This window comes from Hyperolius riggenbachi, chromosome 1 (assembly GCF_040937935.1).
Source record: "Hyperolius riggenbachi isolate aHypRig1 chromosome 1, aHypRig1.pri, whole genome shotgun sequence".
Lineage (NCBI taxonomy): Eukaryota > Metazoa > Chordata > Amphibia > Anura > Hyperoliidae > Hyperolius > Hyperolius riggenbachi.
Window position 1 is genome coordinate 436,725,896 of NC_090646.1, and position 25,442 is coordinate 436,751,337.

At 37.3% G+C, this 25,442-nt stretch overlaps 1 protein-coding gene and 1 long non-coding RNA gene across 5 annotated transcripts in view; one reads left to right on the plus strand and one right to left on the minus strand.

The window, feature by feature from the left end:
• The window catches only part of LOC137519074 (uncharacterized), a 65,195-nt gene extending 43,143 nt beyond the window's left edge, over positions 1-22,052 (plus strand). Inside the window, exon 3 of the long non-coding RNA XR_011020961.1 lies at positions 22,001-22,052. This is a non-coding gene — a long non-coding RNA (uncharacterized lncRNA). The remainder of the gene's footprint in view (positions 1-22,000) is intronic.
• The window catches only part of CNTNAP4 (contactin associated protein family member 4), a 484,789-nt gene continuing 481,308 nt past the window's right edge, over positions 21,962-25,442 (minus strand). For all 4 annotated transcript variants that reach the window (XM_068237691.1, XM_068237701.1, XM_068237708.1 and 1 more), the window contains one exon: positions 21,962-23,827. In XM_068237691.1, the coding sequence (XP_068093792.1) occupies positions 23,628-23,827 (200 nt within the window). In that variant the 3' untranslated portion in view covers positions 21,962-23,627. The remainder of the gene's footprint in view (positions 23,828-25,442) is intronic.

Sequence of the window (25,442 nt, forward strand, 5' to 3'; positions counted from 1 at the left end):
TTATGTCAACAATTATTGATGTGTTCATTTTCTTCATTTGTATTTGAAGACCATTTATAGCATTTTGCTAAGATATGTTCAATGGATCAAAGGGGGAAAGGTGTGGGAGCAGTTTGCATTTAGTTGGAATAATAAACAGATGTGCATTCAACACAAAAAGATAAATTAGCATATAAACTAAAAGAAAATGAAGAAAAATAAACATTGTAAAGCCCCTTTTTCTTACTCCATTTACATATACGGTACATACAGTATATCCCTTACATACTTCTCTTAGAGGACAAATCATATTAGTTTAAACAGGAAGCTGAAGTAACATAGGATCAGAATCAGGTTTATTCGCCAAGTACAAGAAAAAATATGCAGTACAAGTATATAGTGGCAGGAGAAGGTGTAGCGCAGACAGATGCAGGTGGGCACACTAGTTCAAGGTTGGGGGTGGGGGGCTAGGTTCAGGAGCTAGATGGCTTGGGGGAAGACGGAGTTCCTGGGCCTGTGTTGGTCCTGGACCAATAGTGAAGGTCCAGTGGTAGAAGGTTGAAATGTCTATTGCCAAGGTGAGAGGGGTCCATCACTATCTTGATGGCCCTGGACCCTAGTCTGCAGGAGTGGAGTAGGTCAGGGGAGGGGGAGGACCTCCCACAAGACTGTACAAAGCCAACCACGTGCTTACAAATGTGGATGTGAAAAGAATGCATTTTCCATTTTAGTTACATTTTTTAGTCTCTGATTTGCTTTTCAATAATCAAGGATTCATGTGTTCTGCTTTCTTTTTTACCTTGAAGGATTTTCCTTATAGGGAAATTGATAATCTCTCAAAGAAACTATGTAGAGAGAGAAAGTAAGAAAGAGAGACAGAGGTCCGTGTGCAATTATTTTTTTCACCTGAGTTATTTCCTAGGAGTTAATTTTCATCTTCTCTGTAAAATAAATTTGAAGCATTTTACAATTGAAGAAGTATTCAAAAGTTGGTGAAAAGGTACTATCAAATTTATTTTGACTATTTTCCTGCTTGCTGGTGACTTAAAAGGCATTTTAAGACAAGTTGTAAAAATATCAGCTAGAAGAAAACTTAGGAGAAAAAGTGAATTGCATATGGGCTATGGGCCTCTCTCTCTCTCTCTCTCTCTCTCTCTCTCTCACTCACTCACTGTTAATTAGCTAGATGTAATTTTTCCTTCTTAAAACAGAAGTTATTTATGATAATTCCGCTTTAAGTGAGCAATTTTGGTTTCCCATAAAGCATCTTCTCTTTCTGCCTCTGAAAGCACAGCGGCACAACCAGAACTGCTGGTGTATAGTGGACCTGTAGCTAATAAATTTTACAGAGCCACATCAATCCAACATTCGTACAGACTGTTTTGAACTTGTTGGTCCTCAACTGTGCATGGCATGGATTGATATGGCTCTATAGGAAAGTGCTTGGACCAGTTCTAAGGAACACCCAGACAACTCATGGTGACCCAGAACAACAGGAATGTATAAATATACATTCCTGGTGATTCTGGTCCACTGTGACCTGCCTGGGTATTCTTTAATTAGGTAGACAGTTGTGAGAAATGAGTGGATTATTTATAGTTAGGAATCTTCTTCACTTATTGGTACAAAAGCTGTTAAGCCTTCTATGCATACTAAACCGAAGTCATTTGGTTTTGTTATGTTGAACGACAATAGTGTGCAAAAATATAGTGAAATGACAAGTGATTGACATCAGGCATTTTGTCCAGTCCATCTGGCAGATCAACTGAGACAACTATTGGGCAGATATCGTACAGTTGGCCAATGGCCATGTGTGTACAATGTCATTTGAATGACATTGTTCTACTGAATGCAGACAGGTGGTTTACAATGTTGTTTCCACTTGTGAGTGCAGTAGTTAAATGAGTTGGTAATCTGCAACATCGGTGTATGGAAATGACAAGTCTTTTCAAAGACGTTGCCAGTAAAGTCCTTTTTGTATCATTGGTCATCTGTTTTCTGCAACTGTTTCTTTTTCTTTGAATATACCTTGATCTGCATAAATAAGGACCTTCACATGAATCCTGCCAGCTTAAAGGCCCAAACTAGTGATGATTGTAATGTACGAATTATGATTTTGCTAAATTAAATGTGATTTGCGTACTTATGATTGTCATTGAAGAATCACAATTGTGAACAATTATGTGAAATTGTGTGTAATTACAACTAAATAAGAAAAATATTTTTGTGATGATTTCGTGTTACTACTAACATCGTAATTGTGCGTAATTTTTCATGTAACACATGAAATTATGAGTTTGCAAAGCTTTTTACTAAATAATGATTTAAACACGAAATGATGATTTAATGTGAAAGTACAACAAAAAATTACAACAAAATTAATAACACATTTTCCAAAAATTATTCATTTTGATTTTCTGTGTTAATTGCAAATTACAACATGAAATTATGCAAACGTTACATTTCGGCTCATCACTAGCCCAAACACACGCTAGATAAAACTCAGACGAGGCGGATAATAACCACTGCCAAGAATCCAGCCAATGCATGAAGTGGGTATTGCAACTTTTCTGACCTTTTTAGACTTTTCCTATTGTATCAATAACAAAGTCTGAAACTCTTTAATAACATTGGGAATCCTGTAGCATTCATATTAGTTTGTGAACTTATACATAATATAGCCGATAATATTTCTAACCATCTCTTACACTAGTGACGTATTAAGCTTTTTGGGCTCCCATTGTCTCCGTTTTTTTTTCTTAAGGTGTCAAGTCACCTTATGCTGGTCTAATTTAAAAACACTATCTACTTGTCTGTGTGTGCTTGTTCCTTCAAAATAGATGTTATGAATAAAGGCAGTGTTATGATAAGTCTTCATAAGTGGCAGAAACTCTGATTTAAATGTGTTTTCAAGCTTCCCAAGCTATTGGTGTTTAGGGATGAGCAAAAACAAATTTCAAGTTCAGTCTCCAGGACACCTGAACTAAGAGAAATATGGACAAAAAGTAGGGATAATAAAAATTGCACCCTGCAGGAAGAAAACACAGAGACAACAGGAGCCCAAATGGTGCAGTATGTCACAGTACCAGAAGCATGTAAAATATGCAAATGTATTATACTCACAAAGGTGGGTTGCAGAAGGGCAAGAGAAATATGGAGGCTGCCATATTTATTTCCTTTTAAACAATACCAGTTGCCTGGCTGTCCTACTGATCTACTGCTTCTAATACTTTTAGCCATAGATCCTGAAAAATAATGCAAATCAGATGTTCCTGGATGAAATCCAACTTAATCTAATCGGACTTCCCTTGCAAGCTGCATGCTTGTTTCAGATGCGTTATCCAGATATTACTGCAGCCAAAGAGTTCAGCAGAATAGCTGGGCAACTGGTATATTTATAAAGGAATTAAATATGGCGGCCTCCATGTCCTTCTCAGTTCAGGTGTCCTTTAAGAATCCTTTACCTTCCATGTGTCCTGTTATAGGTCCCATCATGAACCAGGGCAGATGGATCTTGCTGGGCAACTCCCACTGATCTCTGTATTCAAACTCCTACATGTCAAATTGGTATCTGACCGACAATGAACCATGTGATTTTTGATGATCTTGCAGCAAATTGTTCACATTTTCTGATACTAGAGTTCCCTATAACAACAACTTTCCTAGACTTTGCACTGACCTCTCCACAACTGTTAGGGAACATTCTATTTGACTATCTAAACAAGTTTTAACTATCTAAACACATTAAATACAAACACATAAAGGCAAGGGTCACTTACCAAGCAGCGCCTAACTATTCAAATGGTCTGCAGGATATTGCCAATCAGCAAATGTAAAGGCACAGTGAATGTGCCTAGACCTGCAGTACCACATGTTTATATTTAATGTGGGTAGTAGTGGTGAGTGGTTTCCCTGGTGGTGAGGGAAATGTGGAGGGCTGCCCACTTTGCCCTCTGTGGTGTAGCATGTGGGAGGTGGTTTCAGGCGGTGGCAGTGCTTAGGACCCCACCCGTGTTGCTCACCCAGTTCGTAGCTTTTAGCATCTCACATGTAAAGTAACTTCCAGGTCACATATTAGTGGTAGGTAAGAGCATTAGGAGAATGGCTGAATGTGCTGCTCAGCTGCCACATTACTATGTGAAACTCAGTGTCTCCTTACAGGATACAGTGTAATCATTTTAGCCCCTGATAGATCTGGTACTGTAGGCCCATGTGCATACACTGAGCCTTTAAATATGCTGCAGATTGGCTTTACCCTGCAGATCATTTAAATAGCTAGTTGCTGCTTGGGGAGTGAGCATTTGCCTTTCTTTGGGTTTGTATTTAATTTGTGATAGTAATAGTCGTGAGTTGTTTCCTTGATGGTAAACGCACTTTATGGTGTAGGATATGGGTAGTGGTCCTGGGCAGTGGCAGAGCTTGAGACCCTGCCTGTATTTTCACCTTTGTTTGTAGCTTTAAGAGTGTAACCACCCAGGTAGAGAATTCTGTCCAACCAAATGGGGTCGGTTTGACCTCTACACATGCACAATTGGTGGTTGCTGGTCTAGCAACCTGTGTTTGTGAGTATATACTGTATTTCCATTACCATTCTACTCCAATTTCCTCAAAGTTACTACACCATGTTGGGCTCCCAGTGTCTCTGGGTTTTTTTCCACGAAAGGTACCTGTTACCTCATCCCCCCAACATGTTATGCATATGGCACTTATGCTATTTGTGTAACGGATGCTATGCAATTTCTGTACTGCCATGATAACTTACATATGCTGTCAGAACACATGAATCTTGTGCCTCGGGCTTAAGTTATCCTCATGGCTGCTAATTTGAGCAGTATAATATGATGGTATTGTCCACACCGTTAAATGACCAATTATGTAGCCATGGCTACAACACAAACACATTTTATTTATCCACATCACACTCTGTCTGGCTTCACAATTAGAGCATTATCTCCTTACCTACTGTGCCTGAATAACAAAGTGTGCCCTGAATATCTTTTGAAGCAATTTTAAAAATATTGTTGCTTTTCCACTTTGTAGCACTGCTTATTGAACCATGTTTCAACAGGAATCTGGTTGAATGTCAGTCAGGATGTTGGCACAGCTAGCATTGCTAAATTAGTATAAAAATGCATTTGTAGGTCACATGCCCATTTCACTTCTGACTTTGTGATCGTGAGTTTACTTACAAATGCACACATGAAATGAATGTGTATTTCATATGGATATTTTACCTTTCATCACTATATATACAATCAGACTTCAGCAGAAGTCTGACTAAATATTGTTCTTAATGCATTGACCACGAAGCTTGCACTACTTGATGCAGAACTAACCTATTCTGCAATACGTATAGCTTACTGACCCCTCCTACACCCCCTCCTCACATGGACCACCTGCTCCCACTCAAAATACCACACACATAATAATGGTCTCAAGGCATAAATGCTCAATCAATTCTTTAAAAAAGAGGACAATGATTTTAATGCTGTTGTGTTACTGTTAATCTTGTTTATTCAATCTAACTTCAAATTCACTTCTTCTCCTAAGTCTTCTCCTAGGAGATTATCTTCATCTTTTGTTTAAAATAAATTTCAGCACAGCAATTGAAAAAGTACCAAAAAGTACATGAAAAAGTACTGTCAAAATTATTAGTATTTTCTTGCTTGCTTGTAGCCTAAAGGTATTTTATTAATAAGATGTGAAAACTCTGAGGAAAAGTGAATTTGATCATCCCCAGAGTTTATGGCTGGTTTTATCCACCCATATTGTATTGCCTACTAGTCCTAACTTTTACTACACTCCATGCATCCCCTTTCCAAATATAGCAAACTTCTTTGTCCAGGTATCATCCGGTCTCCACTGTCTGGCTCTTCCATTCTCATTTACACTCTCCAACCTGCCTGTTCCAAATGCGCAGGAATTCACTATTCCCTATTTAAAATAAGAATCAGGATGATACCATTTATTGGCTAACCCAAAAGAATAAGAGTAAGCTTTTGGCTACTCAGCCTTCTTCAGACTCGAATCATGTATTCTGACAAGTTTTTAGAGCAGACAACTATATACATGCAACATCAAAAGGAGATACATAGAGCTTTTTGCAGACATAAAAACATTTTAGTAAGATGTCTTAATTGAAATAGAACTTCCAAATAAGGTCTTAAGAGGATGTTAGCTAATTTATGACAAGTAGATAAGACTCGTTTACTCAATCCTCACATAAGCAGAGTGCTTCTGCTTGAAGTTAACTTTTGAATACAGAATTTACAGTGCTCAGTCTCAGTTATGTGATGGTTGAGTAGCCAAAAGATTACTCATATTCTTTTAAGTTAGCCTGATGAATGATATCATCATGATTCAAAACGTCATGCTTTTACTGATGGCTAACATGGTACAATACTCTACAGCTACTACTATTTGAAATAAGCATTGAAATTCATTTTTTCTTTTAAAAAGAATATATACTGTGAGTATCATGACTGCTCATAGAACCACTTTCTGTGCTTTTGACTTTCCTATTCATGCTGTTACTGTAGTGTTTGAAGCAGACACTCCTCTCCTACAAGGTCTAAAGGCAAGAATGGATGTTACTATACTTTCACGACTTACAATGCCTTTTCATTGTGGATATAGTGTGTAATAATCAAGCAGCAAATACATTTTTTCTGGAGTCTTGCTTTAAATTTCAATGTATTGTACTAGTACACCAGCATGGACTGTGTTGCACTTAACATTGCTGTGCAAATAATGGCAATTATAGTACTGTTTGCTTTTAGAAGCAATAACACATTCATGAAAATGGAACCAACATTGCATGTAAATGTATATACAAAGCGAATGGCCTAAGGCTTCTAGAGCAAACCTTTTATTACAATTGTACTGTTATGTTTTTAAACTAATAACATAAAATATGACTTCATTGGATTTAAACTTAGAAATTACATTAGAATCGTTCTATGCCTCCTGGAGTAATAAATATATAAGGGATGCTAATAAGGCCATTCCACCCACTCTGGCACTTGAGCTTGTCTGGAATTATTCATGAAATGCTTACATAATCAGATGATGATTGCAGTTTCAGTCCTAATCCAACCAAAAATATATATACAGTATATATGTATATATCTATCTATCTATATATATATATATATATATATATATATATATATATATATATATATATATATATATATATATATATATATATATATATATATATTTATATATATATATGTATGTGTATGTATATATATATATATATATATGTATATATATATATATGTATATATGTATATATATATATGTATATGTGTATATATGTATATATATATATATATATATATATATATATATATATATATATATATATATATATATACTGTATATTTGCTTTTTTACATATTACCATCATACTATCAAATACTTTACAGAGTCTATAGATTTCCCTTTCTCTTTCCTGCCTAAGAGAACGATTACATACTAATGTCCTTTTCACAGTCTTACAAACATATGCACACAAACACCCAGCTTGTTTGGAATAAACCAATACATCTGCTGTAAATTCTTGAAGTGTGGTTAAAAATGGCAGCACAATGGATAACGCTCTCGGTTGCCAGAGCCAGGGTCCCCAGTTGAAGTATGGGCCAAGATACTAATGTATTGTATTTTCTGTTTTCTCCTTGTGTTTCAATGATTTCCGCTCCAAAAAATATACTGAGCTGATTGATGATCTGGTCAAATTGTTCAGTTTGAAATTCTTTTTTTTTTAAATGCCTTCTATAAAAACAGTTTGTATTTTACACAATGGGATATTAATTGTCTAACGTCTGATAACACTATTTGGATATTCATTGTTAATGCCCTATTGGCTAAATTCCAACCTTTATCCTGTCTCTCTACATACCATTACTGTGTAGTTATTACATATACAGTTGATACGCAAATCCTTTCTATTTATTTGTGGTTATGCATTATGAATATTAACTTGCATTCCTGTACACAAATCAGTTAATATGGGCGCATAGCCCGTTTGTGGAATTAGATGCTGCCACAGACTGCAATGTAAAGTTGCGGCCATGGTGGTGCATACTGAGTAAATTGGGTACTGGAGTGTGGCCATTACATAGCTGAACTCCAGCTACTAGTGCAGCAACATGTGGGGGTGAGTAATCAGTGCCAGGGCTTTCTATTGTATACATAGTGGCATAGTTAGTTTTGTTGAAAAGTCCAACCAGAACAAAATAAAAATAAATAAGTAAACATAAGTAAGCTAAATAAACCCAGTTTGTCCAACCTTTCTGGGTAAATGAGATCTTCCATCCCTCTGATTAATTTAGTTGCCTGTCTTTGTACCTGCTCTAGTATGTTAATATACTCCAGATATGGCCTTACAAGTGATTTATACAAAGGGAATAGTATACTAGTATCTTGTGATTTTATTTCCCGTTTTATGTATCCCAGAATTTGATTGCTTGAGCTTCTACTTGGCATTAAATATGGGTGTTAAACTTGTTATCAACCAGTATTCCCAAGTCCTTCTGCATGTCTGTATTCCCAACTGTAAGTCAGTTATCTTATATGTTGCTCTACCATTGTTACGTCCAAGGTGCATGACCTTATATTTATCTACATTAAATTTCCTCAACAATCTGTCACAGTATAAACTCCAAACTTCAGCTATTGGCACCAGGGTTCCAGTATTAAATAGCTGAAGTCCATACATTATTAATCAATGCTGAACTTCAGCTATTATACAGCCAAACTCTAAATTGATGTATTCATGTTAGACATAGACATGTGGGGGCTCATGTTTGGAATACATAAGGGGGGGGTTCATGTTATGCATAGGTAAGGTTGGTTGATGTTTGGCATACTTACGGGGAATTAGTCTAAGGCCTAAGTAAAGGGAGTTAGTGTAAGGCCTCATTCATACTTTGTGCACTTCTGTCCACTTTTTTTTCAGCACATCAATGTTACAAATTGATACATGTTGCTTAAAAATGTACAGAAGCACACTCATGTAAATGAGGCCTTAGGCATAGGCTGGGGCTCGTGTGAGGTATAGGTTGCAGAAGCTAATAGTAGAATATCAGTAATATTACATTACCAATATTCAAACTATTGGCAACATCAGGTACCTAAATTAATAGATGCTATTATTATAGGTACAGTCTTGTACATACTGGTGTCTTAGTTTTGGAATTGTAAAATAACACAATCCTCAATATTGTAATCACTTTTACACACCACTTTGCTATATTGTAAATTTCTTTACAAATAGCGGAACTGACATGATATGGAGTCATATTCACTAATTGTTGGTTACGTATGTTTTAGGGGAAATTATTATTTACATTTTTTAATCAGCTTAAGTGCAATGAGCAAGCTGGGGTTCCTTTTTTTCCACTGCGTGGTTATTCAGAATTCTGTATGTCTCACTGAACATAACAGGAATGTTTTTACTCTAGTGAACCAGAATACCATCACTGTTTCTATAGAATGTACCTTGTTGTAGCTGGGTGTTCCAGGAGGTGCACAAAGTTTCTGGATGTTTTTCACAATAGAATAAAATCCTTGAATAATAGTTCTACTAGACAGATGTGTTTCACTTACGTATTTTTAGAGTAGAAATAATGTCATGAATGATCAGCCCATAGGTTCTAATGATTTGAAGATGCATAAAGGTAGCAGTCAACCAATGTAAAAAACAGTGTTGTTCAGATCCTAACTGCCTTAAATACATGTGAATTTTGTAATCATCACTACTAAGAATTACCAAATCATGGGCTCAGATTTTAATTTAAGCCCCAGGTAAGTTAAACTCTTTTTTAAGCCTTAGTTTAGGTTCACTTTAATAGCAAAACTCCCATACAATTTTTCAAAAAGACTTTGCCGTTTTTTAGAAAATCGATTTTTACAATGCAAAGGAAAAATGTTTTTTTTTTTTTAAACTGTCATCTAAGTTTAAAAACCATTTTCTTTGCATTTTTTAAATTGATTTTCTCAAAAAACTTCCACTGTACTTCTTAACAACTCTTCAATCACCTCATGCCGATCGGCGGCCACTGAGTGGCTCTCCCAGTCCCGCCTAATGCCGATGTGTGCACAATTCCGCTGAGTTACAGAGCTCTGCTCTGTAAACAGCCTGCCAGCCGCGACTGGAGCTAGCAGGATTTAAAAAAAACCTGCCAAAATAACTTGTACGGCGCTGAGATCTAGTGCAGCGCTGTATGAGAGACAGCGCTGTCACTGTTAGAGGAGAGGTTCACAAAGCGATCCCTCTCATAGGCTGTTGCCTATGAGAGACGATCACAGAAATTGGTTCTCTGGAAGCGGGATAAATAATAAAGAAAATAAAGAATTTTATTTAAAAATAAAATACAACAAAATTAATTAAAAAAAAACAGATCACAGCAGCAATCAGATTATTTAAAAATAAAATACAACAAAATTAATTTAAAAAAACAGATCACAGCAGCAATCAGATGCCACCAACAGAAAGCTCTGATGGTGGCAAGAAAAGTAGGGCAGAATTATTTGTGTGCTGAGTTGTATGGCCTTGCAGCACACTGTTAAAGCTGTAGTGTGCTGAATTGTAAAAAGTGGCCTGGTCATTAGGTGGGTGTAAGCCTGTGGTCCTCAAGAAGTTAAAGGGACACTATGGCGAAAAATTTTAAAATTTTAATTATGTGTAAACATATACAAATAAGAAGTACATTTTTCCAGAGTGAAATGAGCCATAAATTACTTTTCTTCTATGTTGCTGTCACTTACAGTAGGAAGTAGAAATGACAGGTTTTGGACTAGTTCATCTCTTCATAGAGGATTTTCAGGGATTTATTTATTTTCAAAAGCACTTAGTGAAAGGCAGTTGCTCTGTCCAACTACCAAAAAAACTGTGTAGCAAGCAAGGAAGCGGGCCAGCATCATTGTTTAAATCCTTTTTAGGGAATATCTTTATAAAGAATAAAATCCTTGCTGAAAATTACCTATGTAGAGATGGACTAGTCCAAAACCTGTCCCTTCTGTCAGATTTCTACTACCTACTGTAAGTGACAGCAACATAGGAGAAAAGTAATGTATGGCTCATTTTATATATGTACTTCTTATTTGTTTATGTTTGCATATATTTTAAATGTTACAATTGTTCTCCATAGTGCCCCTTTAACATATGTACCAATTTTAGTAACAATAGACTGTATGGGGGATTTGCTATTCACAGCTAAAGTTGGCACAAAATTCTGCAAAAATTGCGCACAATTATGAATGATTATATTAAATCAATTGAATTTACAAATTATAATTATGTATAGGCATAATTGCCAAAATGTGAATATAAACCTTACCTGTAGTGATGGACTTGGTAAAAGATAACCTTATGTAGCAAATATATAAGCATAGAATGTTCATACTTTCTAGCATTTTTCAAGTCATTTTTGGCTTTTTTCCAATCCTATAGACAGTGTGCTCATTAGCTAAAGAAGTGTATGTATTGGGTTAAGCATCTACAGGATCTTCTCAAAACATTAGCATATTGTGATAAAGTTCATTATTTTCTGTAATGTACTGATAAACATTAGACTTTCATATATTTTAGATTCAAATACACACAACTGAAGTAGTTCAAGCCTTTTATTGTTTTAATATTGATGATTTTGGCATACAGCTCATGAAAACTCAAATTTCCTATCTCAAAAAATTAGCATATTTCATCCGACCAATAAAAGAAAAGTGTTTTTAAAACAAAAAAAGTCAATCTTCAAATAATTATGTTCAGTTATGCACTCAATACTTGGTCGGGAATCCTTTTGCAGAAACGATTGCTTCAATGCGGCGTGGCATGGAGGCAATCAGCCTGTGGCACTGCTCAGGTGTTATGGAGGCCCAGGATGCTTCGATAGTGGCCTTAAGCTCATCCAGAGTGTTGGGTCTTGTGTCTATCAACTTTCTCTTCACAATATCCCACAGATTCTCTATGGGGTTCCGGTCAGGAGAGTTGGCAGGCCAATTGAGCACACTAATACCATGGTCAGTAAACCATTTACCAGTGGTTTTGGCACTGTGAGCAGGTGCCAGGTCATGCTGAAAAATAAAATCTTCATCTCCATAAAGCTTTTCAGCAGATGGAAGCATGAACCCACTTTTGAACCAGAAATAGCGGCAGAAGCGCCTGACCTGGGCTACAGAGAAGCAGCACTGGACTGTTGCTCAGTGGTCCAAAGTACTTTTTTTGGATGAAAGCAACTTTTACATGTCATTCGGAAATCAAGGTGCCAGAGTCTGGAGGAAGACTGGGGAGAGGGAAATGCCAACATGCCTGAAGTCCAGTGTCAAGTACCCAAAGTCAGCGATGGTCTGATGTGCCATGTCAGGTGCTGGTGTTGGTCTACTGTGTTTTATCAAGGGCAGGGTCAATGCAGCTAGCTATCAGGAGATTTTGGAGCACTTCATGCTTCCATCTGCTGAAAAGCTTTATGGAGATGAAGATTTCATTTTTCAGCACGAACTGGCACCTGCTCACAGTGCCAAAACCACTGGTAAATGGTTTACTGACCATGGTATTACTGTGCTCAATTGGTCTGCCAACTCTCCTGACCTGAACCCCATAGAGAATCTGTGGGATATTGTGAAGAGAAAGTTGAGAGACGCCAGACCTAACACTCTGGATGAGCTTAAGGCTGCTATCGAAGCATCCTGGGCCTCCATAACACCTGAGCAGTGCCACAGGCTGATTGCCTCCATGCCACGCCGCATTGAAGCAGTCATTTCTGCAAAAGGATTCCCGACCAAGTATTGGCATAACTGAACATAATTATTTGAAGGTTGACTTTTTTTGTTTTAAAAACACTTTTCTTTTATTGGTCGGACTAAATATGCTAATTTTTTGAGATAGGAAATGTGGGTTTTCATGAGCTGTATGCCAAAATCACCAATATTAAAACAATAAAAGGCTTGAACTACTTCAGTTGTGTGTATTTGAATCTAAAATATATGAAAGTCTAATGTTTATCAGTACATTACAGAAAATAATTAACTTTATCACAATATGCTAATTTTTGAGAAGATCCTGTAGATTTCTAATACACACTAATTAATTAATCTCACTCACCAGATCAAGGGTTATGTGTTATAATCTATAGTGTATTAAATTAATATATTAACCACACATAAAACATAAAACACAATCTATTAACACTCCGGTGTAACTGCAAAATTAGGGAGGTTTGTTTTACATTACATTTTTAGTCACATTTGTAAATAATTTTGCTTTTTTATCTTCTGCAGCAATGGAATGTTTTCAGACTGAAAAAAGAGGTGTATTTATTTAAATGGTATATTGCCAGCACGCCATTTTTCTTGATCCTTAGTCTCAAGTTCTACTAGACAGGCATTGATAGAAGTTGATGGCTCCTGTATACCTGGATTCAAGGACATATGCTGTTGTCTATTATCTGCATAGCAATTTTAACCTTTACAGTGCCTCTTATTAGAAAAGGAGTGCTGATCAAGTATTGCCTTTTGTGGATAACATAATTTCAAGTGTTCCTTGATACACATATATCTGTTCAGAGTATTTCATATTTGTGTAGAATGCTTTTAAAGAATTATGCATGATATAGTTCAAGTAACCTGTGAGGCCAACATAACTATCCCCTGGGCTAATAACCAGTGTGTTGAGGACCTGGTATTTAGACCATGGTTTTGAATTATATTTCCCGCTGATAACATGTAGAAGATGTGACAACACTAAAGAATGTGAAACTCTAAAAGGAAGAAAGGCTGGGGTGGAACATTGATAACCTAGATATATTGGCTAAAATATACCAGACAGAAATGTTTAGAACCATCTGACAGCTGTGAAAAACTGGTGGTGAAGTTGATCAGAGCAAAATCCTTAATCTGGGTATTTGTTCCACTTATTTCTTCAATTTTTCTTATACTAGTCTTGATAAATCTGCTTAAAGAGAACCAGAGACGAAGCACCCTCATGTATTTTACTACATTTATCAATGTGAACATGACAGTAACCACCTACCCTGCTTTTAGTTTCATTCTTCTCTGCTCAATCTGCCTGTTATCAGCTCTGATAAAAATCCCCAACTGAGCATTCAGTCTAGGTTTGACCTGGAAACATTGTAGCTGAGTCAGTCTTCTGTGGAGACTTTCAAGCCTGCCCCCTCCTGGCTCAGCTTCCCTGCTTTGAATACTCAGAGCTCTGATGACATGGGAGGGGCTTCTCTGCTGAGAAAGAAGCTCTGAAACAACAAACAAGTGTGGCTGTGTGATCTGTGTGTACTGCAGTCATCATTATTATCTGTGCAGTTTCATTTCTATGAGAGACACTTCCTACAGGCAGCCACACAGCATACCAGAATAATAAAGTTGAAAGGCTGCAGCAGCAGCCCTGCTTGTCCATAGTTTCATAGAGCCTAGACAGCACATCCAGAACAACTCATAACCCGGAAGCAGAAGGGGTATGAGCCGGCGGCCATATTGGATTTTTCCTGGAGCAATAATGGATAAAAAAGACTCAAAAGGGCACACCAGTGCGGCGAAATTATCAGGTAGAGCATTTATTCTTTACAAGCTATCGACTGATATGTTTATTTTGTATTAAACATTCATCTCTGGTTCCCTTGAAATACCTATATGACCACAGTAATTCTGTTACTGTTGAGGTATTCCATGATCAGTATCAAAACATCCACAGTATCAAAAGCTGCAATAGGAAAACTACTGTGTGTGCATGCCAGTGATGTGAGACAGAACTCCAGCAACTAAAATGAAAAATGTCTTTGGGCTTGATTTACTAAGACAAATAGCATGCCGTATCAGTTAGCACACCTTATCAAAGTTAACACGCCTTATCAGAGTAGTATAACGAACTTATGCCTGCTAATCGGCAATGACAAGAGCTCCACTCATCCTGTCCTGAGCCCCTGCGGGTCCGTAGCGCTCGCTGTGCTACTCTGATAAGGTGTGTTAACTTTGATAAGGCGTGCTAACTTTGATAAGGCATGCTATTTGTCTTAGTGAATCAAGCCCTTTGTGTTAAATAATTGCATAATAGCAACAATATGATTAGGAGTTGGACTTGTCATACTAAAATTCATTTACTCAACAGTGGACTTTACATGCAGTTACTTATACTATCAATGTTAAATAAAATGAAAGAACAAAAGATTTAAAGAGGAACTCCAGTGAAAATAATGTAGTAAAAAAAGTGCTTCATTTTTTACCATAATTATGTATAAATGATTTAGTCAGTGTTTGCTCATTGTAAAATCTTTCCTCTCCCAGATTCACATTCTGACATTTATTACATGGTGACATTGTTACTGTGGGCAGGTTATTTAGCTGTTTCTAGCTGCTCTGTCTGTTAGAGACAGCTAATAACAGCTATTTCCTGTCTCTGAACATTGTTACATTGTGGCAGTTTGCCAGCAGTACCGCGGTATTCAGAGCCTTTTGTGGGAGGGGTTTCAGCACAAAATCAGTCACACAGCGCCCCCTGATGGTCTGTTTGTGAAAATCATTGTCTTTCTCATGTAAAATGGGGTATCAGCTACTGATTGGGAAAAAGTTCAATTCTTGGTTGGAGTTTCTCTTTAAGTGATCACAGTACAGGAGATGTCAAAATATAATAAAGCATTATTTTTGGACTACAGTGGGGTGTCTGGTCTTACACAAAAGTGATCTAATACATGTGAAATCCAGTATGTTGTATTGTGTGGAAATATCAGTATTGTTTAACTCGCTAAGTGGACTATGCATGTGTCAGACTGTAAGTGGAATCAATAAGTCGCGGGTTTGAACTCATAACATAAGAATATGCAAATGAGTTGTTAGCACTATGGTTTTAACAGAAGAGTAGTTAATAAATGTACTTCAATGGGTACTACTAATTATATAAATCCGATATAATGAAGTTGCACAACAATGATTTACAAAAATGATCTAATAGATGCTGCGTTGATTTTTAGGTGGTAAGGCTAAAGTAAAATAGTCTATTATTACAGTCAATTGTTTTCTTTATATTCTGAAATTATGAAGCACAAATTGATGAATAGCAGCCCTCACCCGTCCTCCCTGACACTGATTCTTGCTTCCATGGCCTCCTTTTAGCACATGTCACAGGAATACACCTCTAGATTAACCTCTGAGTGTTATCACTCATCTAAACAATTAATAACAATTACTAAAGAGAAACAGAGGAAGGGTAAAAATAGAAATTGTGTTTATGATTGAAAAATAGAAAACGAAAAAAAAAAGAGTCATGTTATTGGATTTTTAATCATTTTAAGGATTTTTATTAAAAACAAAACACAAATTCCCATAAAAGACAGTTTTTGTTGTTTCTGAGTTGTTTTTACATTAAAATAATAATGACTTTTTTTGTGTTTGCTTAATTACATTTCAAATAACAATGATTTTAGCAGATACTGAGCAAAAACAGGGATGAATTATTTAGGAAAAATCCATGAACAACTGTAGCAAGTCAATATATATTGGTAAACAATATATGGCTTTCACTACTTCCTATGTCATATTAATAATTGTGGGTTAGTATTCCTTAGACATTTCCTATGAACACAAATGTATTTCTTTTCTCAGGTATAGAACAGTCCTATACATATGTGATAACTGAAATTTGGAATTGTGTTAATCTGTTACAATTGAGGACACTTTAAAGTTCACTTATCTAATCACTTTAAAACCTTATTCAGTGTATGGGATTTATTATATGTAGTTTGGTTGAATTACTGTAGATGTTAAACAATGAAAGGCTTTGAAGTATTTAATATTCAAATTTTCTACAGCCAATTGTGCCTGACTGCCGGTGGGAGAAGGAACTTGTTGTCTGCACAGATTGATGCTATGAAGCAAACCTGAAGCAAAAGCAATCTGCTGAAACAGATAGTATGATTTAAAAATTACATAATTAAAAGTTACCTACAGTAAAAACTACATGTTTACATTTTCTGCAGTCTCAGATAATGGAGCAAGTATAATAAGGCAATGTGGAAATGAGTTGGCCTCATCAGGTTCCCTCTTTTTCAGAGAAGCTGTCCATCATATTAGAGGACCAATAAAAAAGTTAGATGGGTTAGGACTTCCTCCTGACATTGCAGAACGTCTTCTTTCTCCCTCTTGACATTTTTGGCAATTGTAGTAATTTGCATATTAATTATCTTGGTATAGTTCTGGAAAAATTGGTTTGTCATGCAGTTTTCACTAATCTCTGATTATGTACTTTATCTTAATAGGCTAAATTTTTTATTTCTCAAACTTACTCTAGAGTCCCTTAAAAGTAATAATAGCTTATTTTAGCTGTCCTCCACATTACTTTATTTATTAATTTGTGAAGTGACAAACATAACTAACATTTGGCTATACAGGGGCCCAATGTATCAATCCGTTATAAAATATATTTTCTTTTGTTATGTACCTCTAAAAAAAATCCTGCTGAACACCATCTTACTCCTTACAGATTCTGCATATTAAAAGAGTCAAATATTCATCTATATTTTTCTAGAGATTTTGAACTCAATATTTGGGAACAACAATAACTTCTTTTTGCACGTCTAATCCATCTTTGATATTTGCAAGCAGCATTCTTCTAGTTATATGGGAGATCGGCACCCAATTATTAAATTCTCAGGGTGACTGATGTTTAAGGAGCCATTCAGCCCATGGTAGTCCATCTGATGTTGCTAATTAGTGCTTCCTGAACTGTTAGCGATAGCACAAACAGGCAGCCAAACTTTTAAGTAATGAATCATTTTGATTGATTTCCTCAAACATGATAAGACAGTCTGCCACATCCACTTAGATACATGCAAAATGTCTCTTCTATCCAAACCTTTATTTGGGCAAATCTTTGGGGTTTCTCCTACTGATTGTGTACACATGCAGCAGTACAACATGTGCACAGTCTATATTGACAGTCACATATAACTGTGCAACATTGCCAATCAGTATGCAGAAGAATTTATTTTCTTGGACAACCTTCCTGCCGCTTGGATGTGCTTTTTTGTTTAAATTATAAAAAAAAGTCTTGACCAACCTTGGGGTGTGGCCTTCAGCTAAAAATTGCAAGCCGAGAAAAACTCTGTGAGTGTGAGAATTCACCCAACTCTTATTCTTGCTGTAGGCTTCAGCAGTGGGTAGTGGCTCTTTGTAAGGAGAGACAACATGGCCTCCCTCTCCTTGTAACTCACCCCACTCACTTCTGGTGGTCTGGTGGATACAGAAGTTCTTTACATACTTTCCTTGTGGGGTGCTCAGTAATTTTGTAGCAAGAGTCTATGTATTCTCCATGTTGCATGCATTGCAATCTGGCTGTCTTGCTTAAAAAGTCTATGGTGCAATTTTTCCTTCTTTGAGGTCTTCTGCTCAACTAACATTCTGCAGCCATAGGGATTGATGCAAGAATGCATACACATCACATGGCACAGATCACTATTGGCACTGTGTACCATGAGTTATGCTGGGAATACACAATACGTTTTCCGCGTTTGATTCTCAGCGCGATCTATTAGCCATGCGATTCCCCGCTCTATTCTCTTATCTTCCGCTCATTTTCCTTATCTTTTTTCCATTCACTTCTATGGGAAATCGAGCGGAACAAAATCGAATGGAGAATCGGACATGTTGGAATTTATAGAACGTGCAGAGAATCAAACGCGGAAAACGTATTGTGTATTCCCAGCATTATGCTATTAGCTTGATCTGCAGTACTCCACTTGCATGACCATTGCTAAGAACATTTTCACTACTAATAGCAATACACATTAGTAATGCGTGTTACCAAAGCGACGGTCATGCTAGTTGAGTACCTCGGGTTGTGCTAATAGCATAAATTGCAGTACACAGTGCAGGTGGTAAGGGTAATATTGCTGTGCAAAGTCTGTGCATGGCTACATTACTACAAGTTTGTGCATTAACCCTCCTGGCGGTATGAAAAAATCCGCCAGGAGGGAGCACAGCAGTTTCTTTTTGTTTTTTTTTATTATATCATGTAGCGAGCCCAGGGCTCGCTACATGATAGCCGCTGCTCAGCGGCATCCCCCCCCCCCCCCCCCGCCCGCTTCGATCGCCTTCGGCGATCTCCGATCAGGAAATCCCTTTCAAAGAACGGGATTTCCTGGAGGGCTTCATTGGAAGTCCCTGGAGGGCTACATTGGGAGTCCCAGGCCAACCCTCGGCGCTGCCTGGCACTGATTGGCCAGGCAGCGCACAGGGTCTGGGGGAGGGGCCGCACGGCACGACGGATAGCGGGGATGGAGCGCGGGGCGGTGGTGATCGGTGTGCTGACGCAGCTAGCAAAGTGCTAGCTGTGTTCAGCAAAAAAAAAATTAGACAAATCGGCCCAGCAGGGCCGGAGAAAACCTCCTGCGCGGCTTACCCCACCAAGGAGGTTAAGCCTGTAGTTTCCAGCAAAGTCTATAGACAAAGTGGTATCTGAGGCAGTGAGGTACTTGAGTAGAAGACATTGAAGAGGAAAGTCCTCTTCCAGCAACTTTTCAAGCAAGCTGTCAAGACTACAATACAAACAGACAGAAGTCTACAATTAAGACATAGATAAGGCTGCAGTCAACAAAACAACAATGAGATTGCAATCAACATTCTTGATTAAAGCGGATCCGAGATGAAAAACTAACTCTAGCAAGTAACTTGTCTACAGTATATATGCTATCTAAAGTTTAGATGGTTTACACAGCAAATCTATCTGCAAACAGCTTCAACGGTATATGATTATTTCTTCCTGTGATACAATGAGAGCGACCATTATCTCTTTGCCACATTACACACAAGCAAAGCTGCTTTGCATCTCCAGCCCTCAGCATGTCCCATTTCCTCCTCCCTCCTCCCCTCTCCGCCCTCTTGCCTCAGAAATCTCGTGCATGCTCAGTGTGTGCTGCGGATGTCATTTGAGTAAAGTAGCTAAATCTACTGGAACATGGCCTGTGGAAGGAGGAGCATAACTACAGATACAACAGTTTCTGGAGTATAACAGCTATATTCAAGGATAATGTAAAACTCTTGTATTCAAACCTAATTTCATTTATAAAACTGTATTTTTTTATTCTAATAAGATAGTAATAGTAAGTATTACTCTGCAGTGACATGATTTATTGCTTATTTGTAATTTTTCTAATTTTTGTATTTTGTAATTTTTGTTATGATGGCAGCAGGTTTTTTCTGAACCAGTCCATCTCAGGGACTCTGACAGTCTCTGTGTCAGGAGGGCTTTTATGCTTCTGCCTAGTGGCTGCTCTCAATGCCCTGCATTAGCACTGCACTGAAGTAAATCAAAGACTCCCCTCTCACAGTAGTAGGCAAAGGAATCTCATGCTTCCAGGAGCTGTCAACAGGAGGGACCACGTGGTCAGGGTTCCTGCACTGCGATTGGAGTGCAGCAGCAGACTGCAGTGCACACAGACGTGGTACACTATGGGCTGAGAGCAGAGCCAGAGCATGTGTGACACCTTGCCACAGTGCGGGAGACAGGTACCGCACAGCCCCTGCGTTGCACTGCCACCTGATTTCTGCAAGACGGGTGGCTCATGTGCTCCTGCTTTTCTCCTGCCCGGCCTCCACTGTTTCCCCGCTGCCTGTCACGGACACTGATGATGCCAAGTGATTAGTGCTGAACTCACACAAGCATTGCGCGAGTTCAGCTGCTCCTGGTTGGGAACGCCTCCTCCTGTATGTGCGGCATGGGACTCAATAATGCCAAGGCGTTGGAGGAGAGTGGGCATGGCTTATTATTATATAATAATTTATTTTAAGGAAATAAAGTAGAAAAACTTAAAAAAAAAACTTGGGGGGGGGGGGGGGGATATTGCCCTAATAGATATATCAAAAGGTCACATTTTTCAAAGACCTCGGATCCACTTTAAGAAAGTATCCTGACAATCTCTAGCAAGATATTGGAATGAACCCTGTTTTCATTGTCTCAGGAGGCCCCATACACATTAAGCTGAGAAATGGTGCTTATTTGATCATACAATAAGCAAACAAGCAAATGAAGTCATAATGCACCACCTTGCACATGAGGTAAATCTCACTAACACTTACTAAATTAGGCATGTAGTATGCCACTGGTAATGTATGTGCCTGATACTGCAGGTCATCACAATGTTATTGTATGAAAGACCTCTGCTTGTTTTCCTTAAATCAACTCTTTATCATTGCAGGTTCTCTCACATGCTGGCTTAATTTTATCCAGCACTTGTATAAACACTAATTTGCCAAAGTGCCCCTTTAAGCATTAAACGTATAGGCAGCATACAAAGCAGATTTATTTTACTAGTGAAGCAGGTCATAAAAAAGTGTAAGGAACTTGTGCATGGGTATTTGCCCAGGGTTTTAGCATGTTTACGAAATTTTAGCAGAAAAAAGAAAAGTATAACAAAGTGTTTGAGTAAGTGTGGGAAAACTTCAACCAATGGAAAAGAGGCCTGGAGAGACATCTTCTCATTGTAAATGAAACAGCTACCCTAAGATGGATTAATAAGTGAAGATAGTTTTCCTTGCCCAGGACTCAGTTGAAAAGCCTGTTGCATAGAGATTTTTTTAACATGCTTAAAAAATTCTGAATGCAGTGTCAAGCATCTGCTATGTCCATTGTTTGCAAATGTTCACAATCACATTGCTGTGAGCTTTTACATTGCCTAGTTATAGCAATCATCTCGATCGATCCTGTTGCAGTTCTTGCTCTTGTATTATTATGTATATTACTAATTATTAAGTCTAGCTGGTTGGGAGGATTCTGGCTGATATTGGAATGGAGAAACACACGAAATTAAAGTTAAATATAGAAGTTCATTTGTAAAAACAGTTTTTTTGTTTTTGTGAAATAAAATAATAATCTGCAAATACAATATATACAGTTTCATATACAATGATACGTTTAATGCTACTGAAAAAAATAAATAAATAATAAGTAATGCAATTGCTGCAAACAGCACAGTTCATAGAAATAACATTTTTCACTTTGCCTTCAATTAAGGTTCATGAAAACAAAATCTTGAAGTCAACTGAATATTTGGATTGGATACAGGTAAAGTGAAATTTCTCACCTTATTGAATTGGGCTCTTCAAAACATTTTATATTTTTATTTAAGTAGCTCAGGTGAGTATCATTGGTGTAAAGAAAATGGGATTCTCCTTAAATCACTTTAAATAACCTCTTTTTCTACCAGAAACATCAAAATCTGCTCATTAGTCCCTTTTCCCTATACCTACAAATGCTCCACTACTCTAAACAGGAAGTCCATGATCTCTGAGAGCACAGATTCACACTTCAAGATAACGTAAGATCTATTTTTTGGGGATTCTTAGAATAAAATGATAAGGATATTCCAATTTAGTCACTACTGTCTGCATCTAGTGATGTAAAATGACCCTGGAATTCTGTTTAATCTTGCATCCTAGATAGATCTTATAAAATACAGGAATTTGAGAGTTACTTTTACATCACATCATTTCTTCATCATCAAAGCATCAGGGGGGAGTATTCAATAGCTTTTGGCAAAGTTGCCTTAAGCAGTGAGCACACATCAATTTTTTTTGCTAATTACATTGAGTAGATAGCAAGCATTACTAGAGTAATGTGTGTTATGCAAGTATCATATGGAGTAGTATACTAGTGATGTTTACCTTACTTAGGTGACATTAAATGCACAATGCGCACTACATACTCAGTGTGAATAACAGTAAAATTGCTGTGTACCGAAAGTTAGTGAATACACCTCATTGTGTCAGTGACAGCAAGGTGGTAATCCATTACTGTCATCATTAAAGGGCTGGCGGTAAAGGAACGCTACTGGCTAGTCTAATCTTAGCTTCTGGAAAGCAAAGCCTCTGCTGATATGGTTGGAAGACTGGTAAAGATTATTTTCAACCCTTTACCAATTCATAAGTAAGTATAATTTTACAAGAGGTTAACATAGTATTATTTTACAAGAAAAAGAAAATGTGCTTCTTCATTGGTTTTATACCTAATTGGGCAAATTACAAGATATACTTGTGTGCCCACCAGGGCATACAGTTGGAGGGAAAGTCAAACTGCTCACTGAATACTAAGTGCTACAGTGTTTCTGAAACCGCTATGTTTTTTATTTTTATACAAAAGTACTATTTGTTCTGAATTAAAGGGAACATGGGATACGCCATACAGAGGCATTTCTGGTACTGAATCAAGAGGCTACCATACAGAAATAGAACATAGCCTCCCACCTTTCAAGCAAGATATTACAGTTCAGATTGTATTGTCCACAAAACGATTCAATTACACAGACATTTTTAAGAGCCTGAACTTCAGATATCTTGAATTCGTGATGAACATCTGCAAAGTTTAAAAGTCACATCAGAACAACCTGAAACTAGCAACAACTAAAGAGTGCACAAGACAGTGATTGCCATCACTGAGAAGTTTTTAATTCCCACCCAAAGCTAAATTATTTTAGTGGTCTCTTTTGGCATCACTGCTACTGATCATATACAGCTCAATACAGATCCAGTCCATCGTTTGCTTGCAGTACATGATTAGGTTGTAATTGGGTTGTTGATCTAGCTCCCCTTGCTCAGCAAGAAAGTCTGCCTGTTCCGTTGTATGGCTGCACAATGTGAGCACATTAGAAAAAATATTCTTTTTGACTTTCATTGATTGAATTTTGCATACTGATCTCAGCTTTCAGTGCTGCTGCTGCCTCTGCATTGTTCTCATTTTCTGATTCTTTGGGTTCACTCTTTTTGTACATATTCTTCTGGAGATATATTCTTACAGCTATGACAGTGATGCATAGCAGGATTAATACCACAACAGATATGATACCTGTTGAAATAGAAAAATATAAATGGGCTTTTTAATACAATCCACAGTATATAAATGGCACTTTAGAGATCACATAAAAAGGATAGAGGAACTGTAATAACGCATAGCAGAACATAATACATTATTCATGATACCCATATTTACCTTCATTATTCTAGTTTCAGCATCAAAAATTCTTCTTATATTATTATATTGCTCTATATTGGTATTTAACCCCATCCTACCAGTGATGGTTAGCGTAGGCTATAATGTCATGCAGCATGCTCCCTGAGAGATCATGGGATTTGCTTACTTCACAGAGAGAAACAAAAATATTCCACAGCGATTCACCTTGCCGCCAGCAGTAAAAAAGCTTACATCTCACATACATGTAAAAATGTAAATCAGTTTGGTGGATGTCACCTATTTGCCCCATGCTAGACAACTGGAAAGCCAAGGTAAAAAGTTCTCTCCTTTATAAAAAAAAATAGTATGCTAACATAGAGGCTTCCTTTCCAAATTCTCCTAAACCTGGAACCGCTAGTTAGCTAACCCCAATGTATGCTCACTTCTGCATCTAGACCCATTGAGTTATGCTCCTGTTTGCCTGATGAAGCAGGACCACACCTGCAAAACACGTTGCACTAAGTGGAGTTACATAAAAAAAATTTTGTATTATATTGTGACTCAATTGAGTTCTATATTTTCGAGGTAAATAAGGCCACCTGAACATCCCCCTCTTTTAGACGGCTTTTAAACATTTTTATTCTACTCTGGCGCCTCTGTACACCAAGCCTTGCTGAAACCCAATGTATAACACTTAACTTTTATGTCCACTCTGGTCATCTTCGTTAACTTACTCATGCACTTTTTGCAGATTATCACCTCTCAACCCTGAACAGGGATGAGAGTGTAACATCGTTGTATATGCAATGTTTTTGTTAAGTACTTTTACATCTTATTCTGGCTCTTTGGTTAATGAAAAAAAAAACAATGTAAATCAAGGTGAGGTAAAATTTTGCAGTGGGCATACACTGACTAAATGATTTACTGCATACATAAATATGGCAATATAAGTAATTGTATTCATTAAGTTATATGCAGTAAAGTATAAATATAAAGTATATATTTAATCTTCACAGATAAAGTTAGTTATACCCTCCTTTCACTGTTCATCCTTAACTCCTGAGCATTTTGCAAGACAAGCAAACATGTTTTTGAAATTTTTACTTGATATACAGGCAAGACCTTGCAACACAAGCAAAAAAAGTATACATGTGTCACGTCATAAGTCGATGGTTCTTCTCTCTTTGACGCTGCAGTATTTACTTAATTGTACTTAATCTGAGTGTAGGCAATGTCACATTTCCATGGGATCCTCAAAATTAGACAAGGCAAATAACATTTATAGTGCTCTTTTCTCCAGACAGAGTCAAAGTGCCAGAGCTGCAGCCACCATGGCACGCACTATTGGTGGTAGCAGTGTTAGGGAGTCTAACCCAAGTTCTCCTTATTGAATAGGTGCTGGCTTACTGAACAGGAAGGGTTGAGATTCAAACCCAGGTCTGTATCAGAGGCAGAGCCCTTAACCATTACACTATCCAGTGACTGCACAAAACCAGGCAAAAGCAACAGT